The sequence below is a fragment of the Protopterus annectens genome, chromosome 12.part0, assembly GCF_019279795.1.
Source record: "Protopterus annectens isolate FY-2018-M chromosome 12.part0, PAN1.0, whole genome shotgun sequence".
NCBI classification, from domain to species: Eukaryota; Metazoa; Chordata; order Ceratodontiformes; family Protopteridae; genus Protopterus; species Protopterus annectens.
The window spans coordinates 1,234,516,271-1,234,535,871 of record NC_056746.1 but is presented as its reverse complement, the minus strand read 5'-3'; the positions used below and the strand labels follow the sequence as shown (position 1 = coordinate 1,234,535,871).

General features: G+C 38.8%; 1 protein-coding gene across 1 annotated transcript in view; it reads left to right on the top strand.

Annotated features, from left to right (window-relative positions):
* The window catches only part of ZNF341 (zinc finger protein 341), a 1,063,660-nt gene that overhangs the window by 681,545 nt on the left and 362,514 nt on the right, over window positions 1-19,601 (top strand). The window contains exon 11 of the mRNA XM_044089011.1: window positions 18,041-18,137. Coding sequence (XP_043944946.1) covers window positions 18,041-18,137 — 97 coding nt within the window. The remainder of the gene's footprint in view (window positions 1-18,040; window positions 18,138-19,601) is intronic.

Sequence of the window (19,601 nt, the reverse complement as noted above, 5' to 3'; positions counted from 1 at the left end):
ATAATCTTAACAAACTAACTACATCATATAACAATATTGCCAGATTTGCTACAGCCTCTCCATACAGGACTCATCATTGTTCTAATCTTAAAAAACTAGGGTGGCTAGAACTACCTAACCTAATACATTTTAACCAACTTACAATTGCCCATAAAGCCCTCTACTACCCTGACAATACTCCAATGCTCTCCACCCTCATACAACCCTATAACAATCTAAAGAACCTGCGCTCCTCTAACAAAATACTGATTCATACTTCTCTATCTAAGAACTCAGCAGGTGACTCCACATTTTCAAACTCAGTTGGGAAAATATGGAATCAACTACCTCAAGACCTCACTACTCAAACCTCAATCCCACTATTTAAAACTAAACTGAAACTCTTCTTTTCCAACCATTGGCTTTGCTCTTGCAATAACCCAGACTAACCTTTTGTACCTCCCTGCTATGGGACTCTTTCCACCCTCTCTTTTTCTATCTAACTCTCTTTATTACTCTCTACAAAACTGTTTCTATTACGTCATTTCTAATAAAGGCACAAAATCTCTACTTTTCAACTTCTTATAAAGATGTAATACAGTAACTAGATACTTTAATTGGATTTTTATACTGTACACGTTCCTATGTAATAGTGAAACTAGGTACTTTACCTCATATTGTACTCAAATGTTTTTAATTCTATCAGAAGGTTTAAAGTACATGTTTTTGATTTTTGATTTTATTTGTATATGCTGATATATTATGATAAATTTTTGTTTAGTCTTACTATAGTAGTATTGTAGAGGAGCTTTTCTCCCTGGGCCTCCACTGAAAAGGGACATGTATCTAGTTGGAGTAGCCCGGTAAACAAATGTAAAATAAATAAATAAATAAATAAAATAAATGTCATCACTGCAATCGCAAATTCAACTCCAGCAAAAAGCACCCGGCACCAGTGAAGGCAATCCCAATAGGGAGGAGTTCCAAACCAGAGTGAAATCAGTATGAAAGTCACCAACCTGTATAGATAAGTCCCAGTACATGTTCCAGCAACACAAAACAGCCAACGCATGAACATTGGATATCATACACCGTTTTTATTTTCAACCACAACATAGGGGTGGGGACTGGGAATCGAGGCTGGAATGTAGGGAACTAATATGGAAATTACACCTCAATGCATGTGTTTTTCCAGGGTTAAATGACTGTTTCCCTTACCCCAGCCCGAAAATTAAGAGCAAACATTCTGTAGTGGTGGGCTAGGATTAAGATATATACACACACAAATAAGAGAAGAAAGCAATATAAAAGTTTTGAATTACAACACATATACAAATATGTTTTTTAGATATAGTTTTTTAGATAGTTTTTTAAATTTTTTGTGTATAAAGAAATTGTCATGAAATGATTATGTATGCATATATATATATATATATATATATATATATATATATATATTTATATATAGATTTTTTTATATATATATATATATATATATGTATATATATATATATATATATATGTATATATATATATATATATATATATATATGCTTAAAATTTTAGATTTCTGTGTGCCAGTGAAAATGGGTTGTGGTTTTAAAATAGAGATAAAAGAGGGACACAGGATGTGTTGTAAATCAGATTCTGATGACGTTTCTTGTTCTGGATATGAAATCGCTCAATCATCTATCATTATTGTGAATAAAAATGGTGTGTGATATTCAACATTCATGTGTTGGCCATTCTGTGTTGCTGGTACATGTATTTGGACTTATCTGTACAGATTGGTGACTTTTATACTGATTTCACTCTGGTTTGGAAATCCTCCCTATTAGGATTTTGTGGTTATTAGTATTCACTTTCTCCAGTTTTGCCATTTGTGGATTATTGGTCATCACTACAATACTGGGCACTTGAAAAAAAAGCATTCTCGAATATGGAAGGTGTGGATTTTGCTCTAATACCTCTTCTCTTTTTCTGTATACATCCTTAGGTTAACTGGATGCCTGTATAATGGGTGTAATGATGTCTTTCTCAGTGAGGAATTAGACAGCATACCTCTCAATCTCTTAGAGCAAGAAATATAGACAAAGCCAGAAAATGGGGGAGACAAAGGTCCAAATCAAGGACAGATTTGAATTCTCACTCATACATTTAGTAAGTTGATAGAATATTAGGTTTTGCATTGGCATATATTTTCTGAAGGACATTGTCTGAAACTCAAATGTCTGTTATTTAGTGATACCAATTTTTGAACAATTTAGCAGAAAACCAGAAAGTTAACATGTGATGTAACAGACCAAAAATATGAGGCAAATATCTGGACAGTTGAGAGTTATGTTAGACAGACGTACAGACCTTGGGTAGGACAAAAATCACATTCAGTAGATGCTCTGGGAAAGAAGCATCCCTATACTTTTAAGCAAGATGTACATATTCTGCCAGGTTCTCAAGCACAGCAGTATCCCATTGTCTACATCTTCAGTAAGAGCATTGAAAAAAAAACACATAAAAGTAATATACACACAGTAGCACAATGTCATCCTAATAGTGTCACATGCCCTATGGCCCTAACTCACTCATTTTGTTCAACACACAGTCTTTTTACTAACCAAAATTATTAGTTGTACACAGGCTAAAGAAAAATCTGTTGGAAGACAGCACCAACAAGACAAATTTTCAAAATCTGACATAAATTTATGTCAGTCATTCAAAAATTCTAAATTGATTAAAAACAAGTAAAAGGGGTGAAGAAGGCATAGCCCCCCCCCATGTTGTGGGGCTCTGCAGAAAATATCAGTTTTATTAATCATTTGTCCATGTGGTCATTTATTTTGGGTATCTTCAATAAATTAGTTTTCAAACTTCAGTAACAGATTCCCCCCAAAATACATAAGCAATTTGGGGGAGGGACTCTACATCACAACTTTTAACAGCATTTAATTGCAACTATCCATGACTGAACCATGACCTCAGTTTGAACTAAAAGAGAGAGGCTTCACACTTCTGCTAGTCCAACTCGCATAGATAAGCACAAATATACATATATAGAAATATACTATAAGGTAATAAAAATATAAAACACGTGCTAAACACAATTAATGTACATATATGGATCCAGGACTAATGCTCGAGCGGCCATTTCACCGAATGTGAAACGGTCGGGCATACTTACGCAAAAGTGCTTTCACCGAAGAAGTACTTTTGCGTAAGTATGCCTGTTGCAGAGATCGCACTACGGTGAAAGCGCTTTCGTTAGTGTGTTCGGTGATAGTGGATTCGGACTGTTGAATTTTCATTCAACAGTCCTAGATCCATCTACATACATAGACTGAGATATAGATAATGCTATAAATATAGTAGGAAACATCAAGTTACATTTCAAATCAGCATTTTGTTCTTCCTACACTATAGGTGCAGTTCATAACTAGGTTCCTCCTTATACTAAATACACTTAGTCTTTTACACTAAGTAAATAAATAGCCTTTTCAACCTAAACAAATAGGTTATTTGTCAAGGCAAATTTTGCTCAATCCTAATTATATTTTTTCATGACAAGTAAACTGCATATAATCTGCCGTTGTCTACTAACAACTCTGCAGAAGTGTATCCCAACCACAAATGACTCCTAAAAGCCACTCGTTGTTTTATGCACCAGGACACTAAACATGTTTTGAATTTTCCTTGGTCTGTAAACAAATTCCAGATATCTATAAAATTAAGCAAAAGCTTCAAGCAATTTGTTGCGATCTCAACATTAAGGGGAACGGGGGTCCGCAAACCTATATAGCAGGCCAAAGGCAGGCTCCACTTATCAGCCATCTCATATTAATCTGTCAAAAACGTAACTGCCCTATTAAAATATGGTTTCATATCCCACTTTTTTAGAAGACAGTGGGGGGGGGGGCACAGAGAGAGTGCAACACTTTTAGAAGACAGCAAACTTTCTGAGAAACATAGATGATGATGGTGGAGGAGGTGCGAAGAGTCTGCCCCCTCCAGCCCATAGAGGTACTGATCACATCTCCCCTCCCCATAGCTGACAAAAAAATACTGGCCTGGATTACCCATCATAGTATAACCATCACCAGACACGCCACTTTACTTGTATCCACAAGAAAATACCATCATGTTTTTACAGATATAAGGTTCCTCTTTTTCTTTCTGTACTAAAAGTTTGTGGGCCACACCCACATCCTGTCATAGTTCCTGCTTATAGGCAAAGATACCTCATGTGCTCTCCAGGTCACTAGAACTTCCTCAGAGTTACTTTGCAACTCCACTTGTTGCCTGTTTACTTCATGCTGCTCTCTGTGTAGCTTGAAGATTAGTAGTTAAACCGACCACTCTGAAGGTAAGAGCTGTCATTGATTGACAGCAACCAAACAAACTCCCGGAATGAGAGAAAGTTAAGACACGAGAGTTCCTGGATAAAAATACAGACTGAGGCTTGTTTAGCCTAATGACAAGGAAAAAAAGGCTGGTCTGTTTACAAGGCGGGTGGCTGCAGATTACACAGGCTGAGTTTATATAAGGTAGGCCGAGTAGTTTAAGCGAATCAGCAAGGAACTTTGAATGAAAATTAATGGGTGGTGTTTGGCTAATAGCTAGGAAGTGTTCTGAGTACGGCTGACGTGAATGGTGATCAGTTACATTACCCTTTACTATACACAAGGTAATTTTGTAGCATACTTTTCAATGAGCTTGATTTTGACACACATTTTAGACCCTGTCCTAATCTTAATCCCTCCTAAAACTCCTAAAATTGGAGGAAAGGGTAGTGAATTAATTAAAGCACACATGGTAAATAAATAACTTACCACACACACATACATGTGCGTGAGCACACACATAGACACACACACACAGAGTTCTAATCAAGTATTACTTTCTTATGTAATGTAGGCGTCACACACACATTCTTACCTTCAATCACGCTATACCATTTTCTCTCTCTCTTTCTCTCCTCTCTCTCTTATCACACACATGACCTTACCTTCAGTCGTGCTATAACATAATGGCTGTCTACAATTCCACCTTGAATTCCACAAGCATGGTCCTCCTTAAAGGAAACCACACCACAGTGGTAAGAAGTTTTTTTTTGGGGGGGGGGGGGGCATTGGATGCCTGCGTTGCATACTGCTACATGAATTCAAGAAAAAGTAATGCAAAAGTAATTCACATTTGCGTTACTAGTTACTAAAATAGTAATATATTACAATTACTACATTACTATATTCACAAGTAATGCATAATTTTTCTAGTTACTTAAAAATGTAATATATTACAGTAACGCGTTACTCCCATCACTGTCTGTGTGTCTCACAGTGGCATTTCCTATGACTAATATGTTGGGTTTATGATTCAGCCTTAGTGGTTGCAAGACACTGGTGTGTGGACTATGCATTGTATGTGGTGTAGAGGGCTGTGGAGTTCTCATGCGTTTTTGCCTCTGAGGTCTCCTTTGTTTGGGTTTGTTTTATTTGAGAACCTCCGCATATGTGGGTGTGTGTTGTGTAGTTGTGGGTGGTGTTTGAGGTGTAGTGATTGTGTTGGCATCCTTCTCAGTGCCAAATATACTGGCTTGTGAGGGAGAGAGCATAGACTTTAGCTTCTCTATGTAATTGCATCTCTCACAAATTCTGTTCCTAGGTGGTAATAGTAGATGGTTTCCATGTACATGAGATAGTTGCTATACTGCCTCAGGATGCCCATATCAACCTGGCTGGCAGGAGAAACCGTAGGAAACTGTCTATCCATAGTTGTCAGAATCAGATGAAGAGAGGCCAGGGAGAGCTAAGGGGTAGGCCTAAGCCCAAATGCTTAAACCAAAACTAAGAGACTTAGAATAACACTTAAAATTTAAACAGGCTAAAAACAAGTAGTAATAAATGGCAGCAGAGAAGATGCAATTAAACAGTTTAGAGAACAAGTATCAGAAAAAACAAGATGAAGTGATAGAGAAGGAGGAGGAAACACAAATACTGCAAAAGCAGCTGAATAAAGTTTTTTTTTTTTGTTAGTAAAGTAAAAAATGAGAAAGGATATAATTCAAGGCTAAGAAATTAAGGGGGTTGGCCTTCCCAAATGTTCTCTCTGTACTAGGTAAAATGAGCTAATAACAATGGACTGAGAGGAGTGTCTCAGATCAAATTTACATTAGGGATGGGCAACTGCAAAGCTACCAAGTATAAAATCAAGACACCAATAGAGAGGAAGGGTGGGAAACTATGCTACTAGATGCACTATTTTAGGCAGAAACACTACAGAAATGTTTATCACAGCAGAAAAACAGCAGTGAGACACTAAATGAAAGTTTTAAACAGATAAAGGAGCAAGGAGACTCTAGGGAATGCTTTTAACTGCAGACAAATCAGTTATATGATACACTCCTTGGCAGGAAATCGGAACAAACAAACAGATGCTTAACAAATAGAGAAAAGTTCCAGGTAATACCTTTCACATAGTGAAACTAGCTAAAAAAGCTTTACGAACAGTGTGACAGTAACAAAAGTGATTTAACAGGCCCTGTAAGGCAGACAGTTTCAGTACTATAGTGCAGATTACTTTATAGCAATAAAGGACAGTAAAAAATAGGCAGCAGACAATAGAAAGTGCTATAAATGGTTAGAATAAGCAAAAACTAGTAAAAATAAGCAAAAAAAAAAAAAAAACAGGATACTTATTGTTATATATCACAGATCAGAGTTATGGTCAGTGCTCCTCCTCCGTGTTCAGAGAGGCTATATCTGGAGACATGTCTCCCAAGTTAAAATCTAACACACAAACAGGGTCCCCAGATCCTTCTTCCTCGTCTTCAGCTTTGCAATATTCACAAAAAAGATTGAGAGATCTAATTTTAGCCTTGGATCCGAAAACACTAAAATCGTCTGATCCAGTGGCCTCAGATCCAAAGAGAAAAAAGTTGTCAGATCCAAGACTGTCATTTTTGGACCTAGCTGTTGCCAGTTCATCTAAACTTATTGTACTACCTAGGACTAAATATTCACCCCCAGTGATCTGGTACCCTCCCCCTTTCTGAAAAGACCCTGGTCTCTTTCAGTCTTGTCTGTTTGTTCTTCCAGGAGCCTTACAGAAGATGATTAAAGAGTGGTGAGAAAACCCCCCTCAGGGCAGGGACAAATGGGTGTACCCTTGGCTCCTACCCCTCTGGGTCAGGAGATCGGTTCCACTACTACACCCCCCACTACAAGTTCATCCTCTGACTCCTTCAGTGGTCTCAGATTCTTTGGATCCTAACTGCCTTGATCTGTCTGGCTCTGATCAGAGGATTGCTGTATCCTCTGATCCTAAGTTTACTGTGAGCACTCTGATCCCACTGAATCTAGAGAGCTGTCGGAACCAAAGCTTCCCTGTTGGATCTGAGGTGTTGCAGTCAACTCAGAAGCTTTCAGAGCAGTGTCTGCACCTTGAATCCTCGGCACTGGACAGCTTGACTCTGGCTTCCACCTCAGGATTTTGCCTTTGGAGCAGTGAAGGGCCATGGTCTAGAAGCTGGCCTTCTCTGATCCAAGATCTTCCCCTTTTCCTGGGTGGTCTGCTTTCAAGGTTGTTTATGAAAAGACTTTTCTCTGCCTTGTCAGAACATACAGATCCAACCCCACTAGATCCTAGATCTTCATCTGTTTCTGTTTCTGCATTCAGAATCTCACTAAATCTTTCTATGTGGACAGCCAGTACCAAGACCCCAAGCTTCCCCACAGGGAATCTTTATTTCTTCTTCTGATACCTGTCAAAATCATCCCATGGAGGAGATCCCTGTGAAGAAGTCATGCAAGAGGAAGCACCTAGACTCACCAGAGGAGTCCATCACAGAAGATATGGATTTTGATGAAAGTGAAGGGTCCCCATGGTCACTTCCTGAAGATGTCTCATTTGGAGAAATCTTTGAAATCCTTAAACAGAGAGGTGGCTGGATGCCAAGCAAACCCTTTGTCCAAGGAGTCCATATGCCTGGAGGCCTCCAGTACCTGACCCATCTACCTCCTGGGGGAATCCACCAGCCGATGAGCTGTTGGAGTTGATTTCATGATGGGTGTGGAAGGAACCTGACACCATTTAACCGATACCTTGGAAATCAGATAAGATTATGGCGCCTCAAGTGGACAAACAGTTTTGGGGAAAAGGGGTGCCCGTTGATCCCATGGTTGTAGTGGCAGCCACTAAAAAGGAACTTGCTAAGGAGAGTTTCTCTGACCATCCCCCGAACAAGACATCGCGGGCAATGGACAGATTTGGGAACTGTGTTTATGCTTCAGTGACCTTTGCTTTAAGGTCTCTGGATTATTTGCCACACTTTACAAGACTTCAGAGGGATTTGATTAAGGAGTTGTCGAATACCCTCTCAGTAGCTGTTTCTGTGGAAGTTCAGTCATCTGTGACTTCTCATTCGGCTACACTGCAATCCATTTCTAATTCCTCTGTGAGGTTGGTTTCAAATGTAGCAGAAGAAACCTCAAGGGCAGTGGGTTCAGGCATTTCCATTAGGAGGCATGCCTGGATGCTCTTGTATGATTTTTTGCAGACCACAAGTCCTCATTCATCAGTGTCGTTTACAGGACGTTTTTGTTTGTCCCCATGGTGAAGGACACACTGTCCAGTTGTGAAAAGGATGGAAAGACCCTGTCTGGCATGGGTGTACATATTTTGACCCCTCAAAGATCCTTTTCTAGGAATCAATGAGGTGGATGAAAGATGTGGTTCAAGAAGTGTCAGTGTCCGTTCCAAGACGCATGTGGAGGACTTCCCCAAGAGGCTGAGGATGGAACTGTAATGCACGACAGTGCCCCCGCAGCAGAGGTGGCCCGCAAAACCAGGGGTCCAGAAATTCTTTCTTTAACCGACCCTACCAGCGCTCCTGAAAAGAGACCTGATTGCCCACCTCTGGAGGCAGTCAGGGGATGTTTATCCCTGCACCAGTCAACCTGGCTAGACTTAACAAAAGTTACTTGGGTGCAGAGAATTATTTCCAGAGGCTGTGTAATAATTCCCTTTTCCTTTCCTCCTCCAAACTCGAAAAAACTCCCCGCTGTTCCACCCAGTTTGAGGGAACAAGCAGCAATTCATATTCAAATGCTGCTAGAAAAAAGTGTGATCCAGGAGGTCCCACCAGACCAGATAGAGTCCGGAACTTATTCAAGGTTCTCTGTAGTGCTAAAGAAAACGGGACTGGGGACCAATTTTATATCTCAGTATCTTAAGTCAGAAGTTTCAGATGTCACTGTTCAGTCCATTCTCCCATTCCTGGGCAAGGACAAGTGGATGTGCTCAGTAGATTTTTAGGATACGTGGTGTCATATAATGATGAACAGATGATCCAGAAGTTATTTACGCTTCTGGCTGGGAGCCAGTCATTACCAATTCAGAGTTCTGCCCTTTGGTCTCACCACAGCCCCCAGGGTGTTTACCAACTGCATGGCAGTAGTAGCAGCTCACTTGCGACTGCAGGGATTGCCATATCTACATGACTGGCTTATCTCCTCTCTGACCAGGTATTAATTGATAAGGGCAAGAGACCAGGTTGTCCAGACAGGCTGTCTTCTGGGGATAACCATAAACTACAAAAAGTCCCACCTAGAGTCGACACAGACCCTATAATTCATCGGAGCAATCCTCAACACAAAGTCAACTACAGGTTTGCAGCCACGCTCAAGAGTTCAGCTCATAAGATTCCTGGTCAGAAAAATAATCTGCGGTACCAAGGTTTCAGCCTGCCTGGTCCTTCAAGCTCTTGGATCAGTGGCAGCAGCAACAACACTAGTACCTTTAGCCAGATTTTACATGAGAATTCTGCACTGAATGCTAGTCACACAATGGTTAGTACTTTACCAATCTATGTTTTATCAGATACGAATCTCTCCGACATGTAAGAGAGATCTTAGGTGGCGGATTCAGTCAAATTAGGTTCTACAAGGCCATCTGTTTATTCCCCCTCACTCCAAGGATATAGTGATCACTAACACTTCCCAGCTTGGGTGGGGGGTTTCTGGGAAAAACAATCAAGGGCACTTGGTCTCATGAAGAAGCCAAATTGCATACCAGTGTCCTAGAGATGAGAGCATTGCTTTTAGCATTGCAGAGCTTCCAGGATACTCACCCCTTAGGGACTATTGCAGTACAAATGGACACTATGTCAGTAGATTGGTACATCTACAAACAAGGAAGGACCAAATCCTGCCCCTTGTTTTGAGAAGCTCTCAGACTGTGGCAATGGGCGATCTCATCCAGCCGCTTTCTCATAGTAACACACATTCCATGGGAATCCAGTGTGATAGCAGACAAACTGAGCAGGCGTATTTTTTTCCCCACGAATGGACCATCTACAAGAATGTGACAGAAATGATTTTCCATCAGCGGGGCTAGTCTTGCTGCATTCTCTTTGCATCTCCCCTAAACAACAGATGCTGCAGTTACTTTGCCCTAATCCCCCCTCAAGGGGAGTCACCGATGGATGCTGTAGTTCACGATCCCCCCCAATCTACTTTGCCTAGCTACCAATCCCACTGATTCCCAAATTCCTACAAAAAGCTACCATGTTGAAGAGCAAAGTCATCCTTATTGCACCTTACTGGCCTCAACAGATTTGGCATCCCTTCCTTTGGCCTAACTTGCTTCACCAGTCTTGGACCTGACAGGCATGATTCATCCAGACATAAGGCTTGACTGCCTGGCTTCTTCACTTCCTGTAATAGCCAGACAACCTATGCTGTCTTCTCCAGTTCATCAAATACTTTTATCTTCCCATAAGCCATCTACCAGGAAACACTATTCTAGGAAATGGAAGACATTTATTTACTGGGCTCATCAAAGTAATAATGATCCCTTTTCAGCCCCGATGCATACCATCCTTGAATTGTTGACACATTCTTTTAAATAAGGGGCTAGTGCATCTATGGTTAAAGTTCAGTTAACAGTGATATCAAATTTTCACATTGGTTTTGATGGTTCTACTGTAGCATCTCATAAATTGAGTAAAGCCTTCCTGAAAGGCACTCTTGTTCTCAGACCCCCTTTTAAAGATCCTACTCTCCCATGGGACCTGAATCTGGTACTGCAGGCTCTAACCCAATCCCCTGAGAAACAGTAGCTACATGTGAATTGAAATACCTTTCTTGGAAGACAATTTTTTATGGTAGCTATTACCTCTGCCAGATGAATTTCTGAGATTCAAGCATTGTTCTTTAAACCACCATACCTGAGTTTTCATAAAGATAGAGTTACATTATGGACTAATGCAACCTTTCATACTAAGGTGGTGTCAGAATCTAATATCAATCAGTCCATTAATTTACCCGTATTCTTTCCTAAATTTCCTAACAAAGGTGAATACATGTTACATTTATTGGATGTCCACAGACAGTTACGTTTTTGCCTATATAGAACAAAAGATTTCAGAAAAAGTGACTAATTATTTGTTTCATTTTCGGAAGTAAAATTGGGAAAAAGTTACCAAAGTTGCATTATCTAGATGGCTGATTGTATTACATTTATTTATAACAAATTGGGCATTACTCTACAAAAATATTATGAACCCATTCAAATAGATCTATGGCCACCTCTTCAATGTTTCACTCCAGATTGTCCATGCCTGATGAATACGCAGCAGCAACTTGGGCTACTCCCCATACCTTTATTACCCATTACAAATTGTATTTGGTCTCCAGAGGTAGAGTGTCATTTGGTTCAGTGGTGCTCAGGAATATCCTTTCTTGAGACCACTCTGGATTTTAGGTAGCTGTGGACTCTGTCCCATCAGTTGAGTATAGAATGAAAATTGATAACATCAGATCAAGAAGTTACATATTTACCATAATGTTCCAGCTGTGTTGTCCATTTTCATTCTTCCTGAACTATAAATTTCTGGAAGAATGAGTAGTTACAGGACATGACTGTCATTTATATTGAGCTCCAGATGTAGTCCTCTTCCTATTTGACTATAAATATTTATTTTTCTAACGTCAACAAACAAGATCTGAGGTACTTAAGGTTGGTGCATTATGGGTAATGGAGAAGTTCAAGAGTTTTTTGGTTGCCACGAGCTTTAGCAATGGCCTAGTCAGATCCAAGGGAATGAATCTGAATCCATAAGATGAGGAAGAATGAAAATGGACAACACAGATGAAACATTATGGTGAGTACATAACTTCTTTTTTATCCAGTCTTTACTCCATCAAAACAAGATGCCTTTGCAGCCTACCTGAGCAGAGGCATGGCAGACCTTCAAGAATGGTTGATGAAGAGAGAGGTCTTACTACAGATAGTCTGTTAGTGGGGTGTACTAGCGATAGTTTTTTACCTCTACTCAGAATCATCATCTCTGAATGTTTTTTGCTCCAGGACGTTTTGCAAAGAAGCTTGGAGAATGGATGCCTTCTTCCCATGGAAAGTGAAATTTCTGTATGCTCTCCCCTCACCCTTTCCTCTCATCCAGTAACAACTCCTGACAATTCAGTAGGACCGTCCCAAATTTCTACTCATGACTCCTTTTTGACCGAAACAACACTGATTCTCCCTTCTCTTCCACCAAGCCTATGGAAATGTCCATACCTTATCCAACCATATGAACTTGTTCACATAACAGAAGAGTTCTCTAATTCACCCAAACCCAAAAAACTCTTAATGTCACAGTATGGGTGATAGGTTTTTAATTCCCTTTAAGCACATTTATTTAGAGAATGCCCTTCAAGGTCTGAAAACCTGCAACTAGAAAACTAATATATATATATATATATATATATATATATATATATATATATATATATATATTAGAAAAGAGTTTATGTTTGGTACAAGAAAAGAGGATTTGACCCCTTTCAAGCAGGGATACCATTTATCCTCAAATATCTGGGTGAGCTGCTCAATTCTTGCTTAACATATACCTCTGTCAAAGTACATTTGTCAGCAATTTCAGCTGGTTTATCTGTAGAACATCTTTCTTTACATTTTGATGTCAAGCAGTTGTACAAAGATACCCTCCATATCAGGCACTCCATTAAATCTGTTCTGCCTCCCTGAGACCTGCATTATGTTATTGAGAAATTGATTTTACCACCTTTTGAATCTGCTTCTTCTGCTGCCTTAAAATATTATACGTAGAAAACAGTTCTTCTCATAGCCCTAATCTGCAAAAAGTACTCACGTCTGTTCCACTTTTTCTAGTTTTCCATAAGGACATGGTATCCCTTAAGACTAATCCCTACTTTATGCATAAGGTGGTTACTAAAATGTCTCTAAGCTAGTCCAATCTCTCTCCTGCATTTTTTCCTAATCCTCAAAAAAAAGGAGAAAGTATTCTTCCTATGCTAGATGTACACAGATCATTAAGATTTGATTTAGGCAAGACCCAAGAGATTATAAAATCTGATCAGATGTTTATTTCCTACAGTGCTGAAAAGCAAGGTCTTCCAGTTTCCAAACAGATTATTTCTTGATGGATCTCACTTGAAATTTTCTTTTGTTAATCTTTCCATGGAAAAATCCATTCAAGGACATTTTGCAGTTCATTCTACAAGGGCTGTAGCTTCTTCATGGACTTTCATTTAAAGGCTCGTCTTCAACTCTGTCTTGTAAGCAGTTTCTTGTTCTTCCATTCACACCTATACCAAGCATTACAAAACTGATGCCTTTTCTAGGGCAAGAAAAGGTTTTCCCGTTACCATACATCAAGGTTTAATGGACTGCAGTTTGGCTTCTCCTAGTCCCTCCCAGTTTGCCTAAACGCTTTGGAAATCATTCTGTCAGCATTTCTGCAACCGTGATCTAATGAGTATGATACAGTTGTGTAAGAACTTACCATAACAGTAGATATTTAAATAGATCACTGCAGTATATGCTCGCTTGCTCTCTCCCTCCATCCACCCCCCTTTTCTGTTCCTTTTCCTTTTAGGGTGAGGTGGAAACCCTATTTTGCCTATCCTTCCCTCTATATATTTTATTTTACCTGTGTCTTTCTTCTCTATATCTAGCATCGGTGTCTATCTGGGGCAAGAATTCCTTGAGGATTTTTACACTTCTGTATCCCTTAACTACCAGCACATATTCCTCATGACTAGGTCTAACATCTGATGTACATTGCATGAAGAGGGAGCACCTCAGCTTTGGTATGTGGCCAGGCATGTGGTATGGTTAGCAAGGTATATCCCATCTGTCAGCACTTCTGCAACAGTGATCTAGTCAAACATTATGTTATGGTAAGTTCATTAACAACTGTACTTTCTCATTTATTGAGTAGGTTTCTGTAGTATGGTATTTATCACATCTGCTTCACATGCATAAGGTCCTAGGTTAAATCCTGAGAGGAGCCATTTTATACACCATGGCCTATCAAGTGTGTCTAGCTTTTTGAGCTGTGAAAGACTTAATCATATTTAACAACCTATTTCTTACACCAAAACATACAAGACTAGTTGGAGGGATAGGTTCAAAATACTGTGTATTGCTACTACAAGTCAAACCTGTTTAACTACTTTGTCTACCTTTAAGGCTAGCCTTGATGATTGGATTAGCAGTCACAGATTTACACCAGATTTATCATTTAAGGTCCTGCTTGATTTGGGAGGTAATTAAGAGTTTGACAGGAGTGGCAAGAACATTTAAGTTTGTCTACTTAAAGGCATTTTACAGTCCCTGTGATTGCTTGCTTAGTGTTGTTCCTAAGTTGCTGCACTGTGTAGTGCTACTTTTTAGTTGCTTGTTTTTGTCTGTAGGGTCAGAAATTTGGTTAACAATGGTTGGTCGTCGTGGCCCTGGATTAGTTTTCAAATCATTGTGAATTAGGAAGATATTTATCAGAGAGGTTCATCTTATTGCAGATTTGAAAAAAAATATTGTAATGAGAAAGAGGGGAAGATTTTGTAACTTTATGTGCTGGAGGAAGTGACTGTGACTGAAAAAGCCAGTAAGTAATGCTCCCTGATGACAAATGATGAGATTTGCACAGAAGATGCAGGTGAATGTAATACAGGTACATGGTTTGTCGTACGTTTCTTTTCAAGATTGCATGTCATGTTCTCCTTAGCAGACAGCAAACAGCCACAGCAAACGTTATCCAGGTATTGACAAAAATGTGAAGTTGTAAGTTTACTTCTGAGCTAGCTGCAGAGTGAGAGAGAGGAAAGAGAAAATTATAGAATACATTTTCAAATAATCTAGAAGGTTATGGAACTGAAGTATTGTGTCAGAGAGGTATCGTAAAAGGAGAGTAGAATTATTTAAAGAATCAAGAAATAAGATTTATGTGTTTCCGTAGGGGTGGTTGTATAGAGGGTAGTGTTAATAGCAAAGAGTAACAGTATGAATAGAATGCTTGAATACATGACAGGGTTAGGAAGGGATTGAGTAGTGGATATACGGAGTGGAGCTGGACGTTATTGGGCTTGGAGGTGAATATGTTTGATGTAGTTAATGAAGCGAGTTTGGTGTGCATGCTGAGTAGGTTCTGAAATTAATTCTTTATGACGTTTTACATGAGTATTGATATAATTATCAGTAGTAGTAGTGACGGGGAGTTCTGGTAATTTATATTGGTTTTCATACCAGTAGACTGTATGGCACATAAACGATGGTCTGCTGCATATGAAGCCTTGAGATTTCTGTATTAAATTGTTGGTTGGGAGGTAGCAGTAAGTAGTTATTTGTTGCAGGACTTTTTCAGGAAAGTAATAAGCTGATAGAGGATGTTGATTTAAGTTTACTGCAGCGATACAAGGTGATCTGAAACAAGGTTATTTGATTTTAAAAGGTGGGTTTGTGTATAGAAGTTTCAGCAGATGTTTTAATGTTTTGTACATAGTTTGGATTATCTTAATAAGGTGGTATAACAGTTTGGATTTCCAGAGTCTGTGCGTGTTTAGGGGAAATGGTGGGAGTGGTTATTGTACTATAAATGTATTGGAAGGGTAGCTTGGATGGGAGTAGGAGATGAACAAAGTGGGCTGTAACTCCTGCTGAAGCAGGAGACACTTGGTTTGTATATACAGGGAATGGATGAAAACAGGGCCATTTGACAATGTAAAAGTAACCACAGATGTCGGACTCTAAAATGGTAGTGTTGAAGGTAATACCAACTGATTTAGTAAACATAAAATTCTGCTTTGTACAGGTCTTCATAATTGGAAGCAAAGTATAGCTGTGCTTTTTATAACTAAGCTATCCAGGGAGTGAAGGAAAGGCTGCATATAAACAGATTGAGAATGCTACAGTGATAAGCAAACAGGGACTTGCAGCAATATTTAATCATTAAAGAGCATTGGCAGCAACGTACCCTCTATACAACATCAGTTACTTATCAATAGCAGTCTGAAATTAACTGTAGTGCAACCCCAAATTTTAATTACATTTTTCATTTTTTTGGCAAAACTCCTGAGTCAACTCAGGGAGACAGTAGCAGGATAACTCAGTACTCTTGTCATACAAGATGTAAATGCTTACAGCATGCAGTAGCAGATTAGCACCTTTATGGCTTGAGCATTAACAGAACATGCAAATAAAAGCCATACCTATAATCTTGGTAGATAGAAATGGTCACAGAGAGGATTACTGCCATTCTTTTGTTCAGACAGATCACCAGCACATGGAGTGAGGATGAACCATTTACCACTTGTTCATCTGTCACCTTGGGTGGACAGAAATGGCCAATGGAAAGTTTGCTGATGCTGTGTTGCTTGATTTGGTAGCCATCATGTTGGGTGAGGATGAGCCATTAACAGGTTTCTTGTTCTATAACCTTGGCTCGACAAAAATAGCCATATAGAGGTTTGTTGATGCTCTCTTACTCAGATAGGTGACCATCACATTGGGTGTGGATGAATAATTTACCATTTGTTTGAACAATTTACTGTTTGTTTGTTATAGTCTGTCTGCAGTTCCCTGGTGGAGAAACCCTTCTTTAACATACAGATTTCAAAATATTTCTTATAGTGTCTAGACACACACTTTAGAATTTGATGGGATGCCAGATATGTTTTTCTGATTTTTGGTAAACATTGAATTGTTGTCTCCCATTTCCACCAGTCTGTAATAATAGTAAACTGTTCTGTTTGACAGTTTACATTGTAATCATAATCTGTGTCCTTTTTGCCAAGTTTCATGTTGCTACATTTACTGACATAGAAACCTTTCTACTAATCCTTAGTGTATGATTAAGGTGTTGCTAGACTAATATAAATCTTGCACCTGAACAGTTCCAGATTGCGCCTTTTGTTTTTTATTTCTAAAAATAATGAGCTCAGAAAGTAAGCTCAGTAGTCACCTGAGTCTTCCAACTTGTATGTCCCAGAAGCCAGCTTTTCACTTACATTTTAGAACTAATGAGTTGAGAAGGACAGATTGATTGTTTTCCCTTGCTCATCATAAATTGGGCATGTCTTGGGGGTAAGCACACCATTTCTAGTTAGGTTGAGGCTTCAATTTTTTTTGCTGCCTGGTTTAACAAAACTCTTCAAGGACCTATTTCGGTTCTTTCCTCTTGAGTAGTCACTTTCTTTCATTGATGCAAGCTGCTGACATATTTTAAAGTATGACATGATTGACAGAGTACACATAATTGCACTGGTCTGCCATGGTTGCCATGCGTAGTAGATGCTTTCTGCAAAAGGCAGCTTCTGTTTTTGCCACTTTTGCTACTTAGTGACAGAGATTAGCCTGAGAAACATTGCTTTTTGATGGACCAGGGACTAGGAGACAATATGTCATATTGGTCATGTAGAGAACTTTGTCTTTTTTAGGGTTTTGTTTGTGAGAAATTATTGTATACAGTGCTGGTTGTGTGGCAGTGAGTGGAGTTCAGCCTTCCAGTCAGAAGGCAGGAGCTAATGTACACTACAAAACTTGTCAAAAGGACTATTCCTTTTAAAGGAGATTAACTGAACTGATAGTGTTACACTGAAGATTAAAATGGATTTGGTCATCACATATGTTGGTGAGTACCTCGCACAACTGAACCACCTTTTAAAGCTGTTACTCAGACATTAACTGGTGACTGATGGATTGAGCACTTTTTTCTTTGCAGGACATACTGACATTTTTTTTCTTGCTTAAGGTGCTTGAAATGCGTAAGCAAATACTCTACTCCAGAGGCCCTTGAACACCACTTACAGACAGCAACACATAACTTTCCTTGTCCACACTGTCAGAAGGTATGAAGCACTTTTGCTGTGAGAAATGGTTAAATAGTACACACCAAAAGAGATTCAAATTATGAAGAGTCAATAATAAATTGCTTGCATACACGTTCATGTTTGGAAGTGTTATTGTCCGATTTCACATGCCAATATTTTTCTGTATAAATATGTGAAGGCCCTTGTATCCTACCTTCTTTCTTTATTTTGATCTGTGTATGATTGCATCTTTATTCAGGATTCATCTACAGTTATCTGTTATTCAGAAGCATTTTAGTTTATTTTTTTCTTTGTCAGTCTTCATTAACCAATGAGTTTTTTTGTTTAGGTCTAGTAGTGTATTATGATTTGTAGTATTTCACAACATGCTTAGTAAAGAACAAGTATGCATGTAAGAGTGACTTAAATGGAAGGGAAGCTATGACTATTTTATTAGACCTCTATGTAAACCAACAGAATAAGGTTTTGCCTGTAATGCTAGCTTTTTAACCTGACAACATAGAAACTAGTAGCAGAAAACCATAGTGGACAGTCTTTTGAAATTGAACAAAGAGCCCAACAGCTTACTTCTTGATTTGCTGTAATGGATTGGCCATCACTGTGTCTTTAATCGTCCATCTTCCCAGAACAGGTTTATAGGCTCAGGTTTAAACCTACTGGCCATCAAGAAGCATGACTGATGTAACCCCCACACTGATGTTTTCTGCTTCCCATATAGATATCAGAAATATTTTTGAATGAAGCTAACAGTTTATTTATTTATTTATATTTTTGGTTGTAATAACAACTTGTTCCATAATCTTTGAAGCTTATTCCATAATGCAAATGTCACATTTTTTCCTCTGTTTACTGTTCATTTTGTCTTCACATTTTTATTCTCTAGCCTTCCAGAAGATTGATTGCCATAAATCCATGTTGATGTTTGCTACTTCTAATATTAATAATAAATATTATTTTTGAATGAAGTTGGCAGTTGACTTGTTTCAGCTGAAAGAGAAAGTTTATTCCAGGTGTTACATAATGTATACACATTTTTCCATTATTGATGCTCATTTTTAGTGTTGGGGTCTCCAGTCTAATGTAATTTCCTGAATGGTGCATTCCATATATTGATTTCTAAGTAGAACTAGATGATACGTTGTCTTGTAGACCAGGAAAATATTACTTGTAAAGTAACCTGTAAGAAGTGGATCGTGGTAACTATTTCTGAAGCCATTCTAAATAGTTGCAAGCTATCCAAACTTGAGTTTTCCTAGTAATGAATTCTGTATGCCTTGCAGTTATTTCAGGTTGCTTTATTGAAGACTACAGAGTTCAGTGCTCTACTGGTTTGGAGCAGTGAGATACAAAGTAGTTCAGTGATCTCCCTGGAGTGATAAGACAAGACCTTTACAATTAAGTGGTCTACATAGTAGATAATGTTGGTCAAGTTTAACTGTCCCTAGATCCTTTATGATGGTGTATTTTTTTCTCATATTGCCT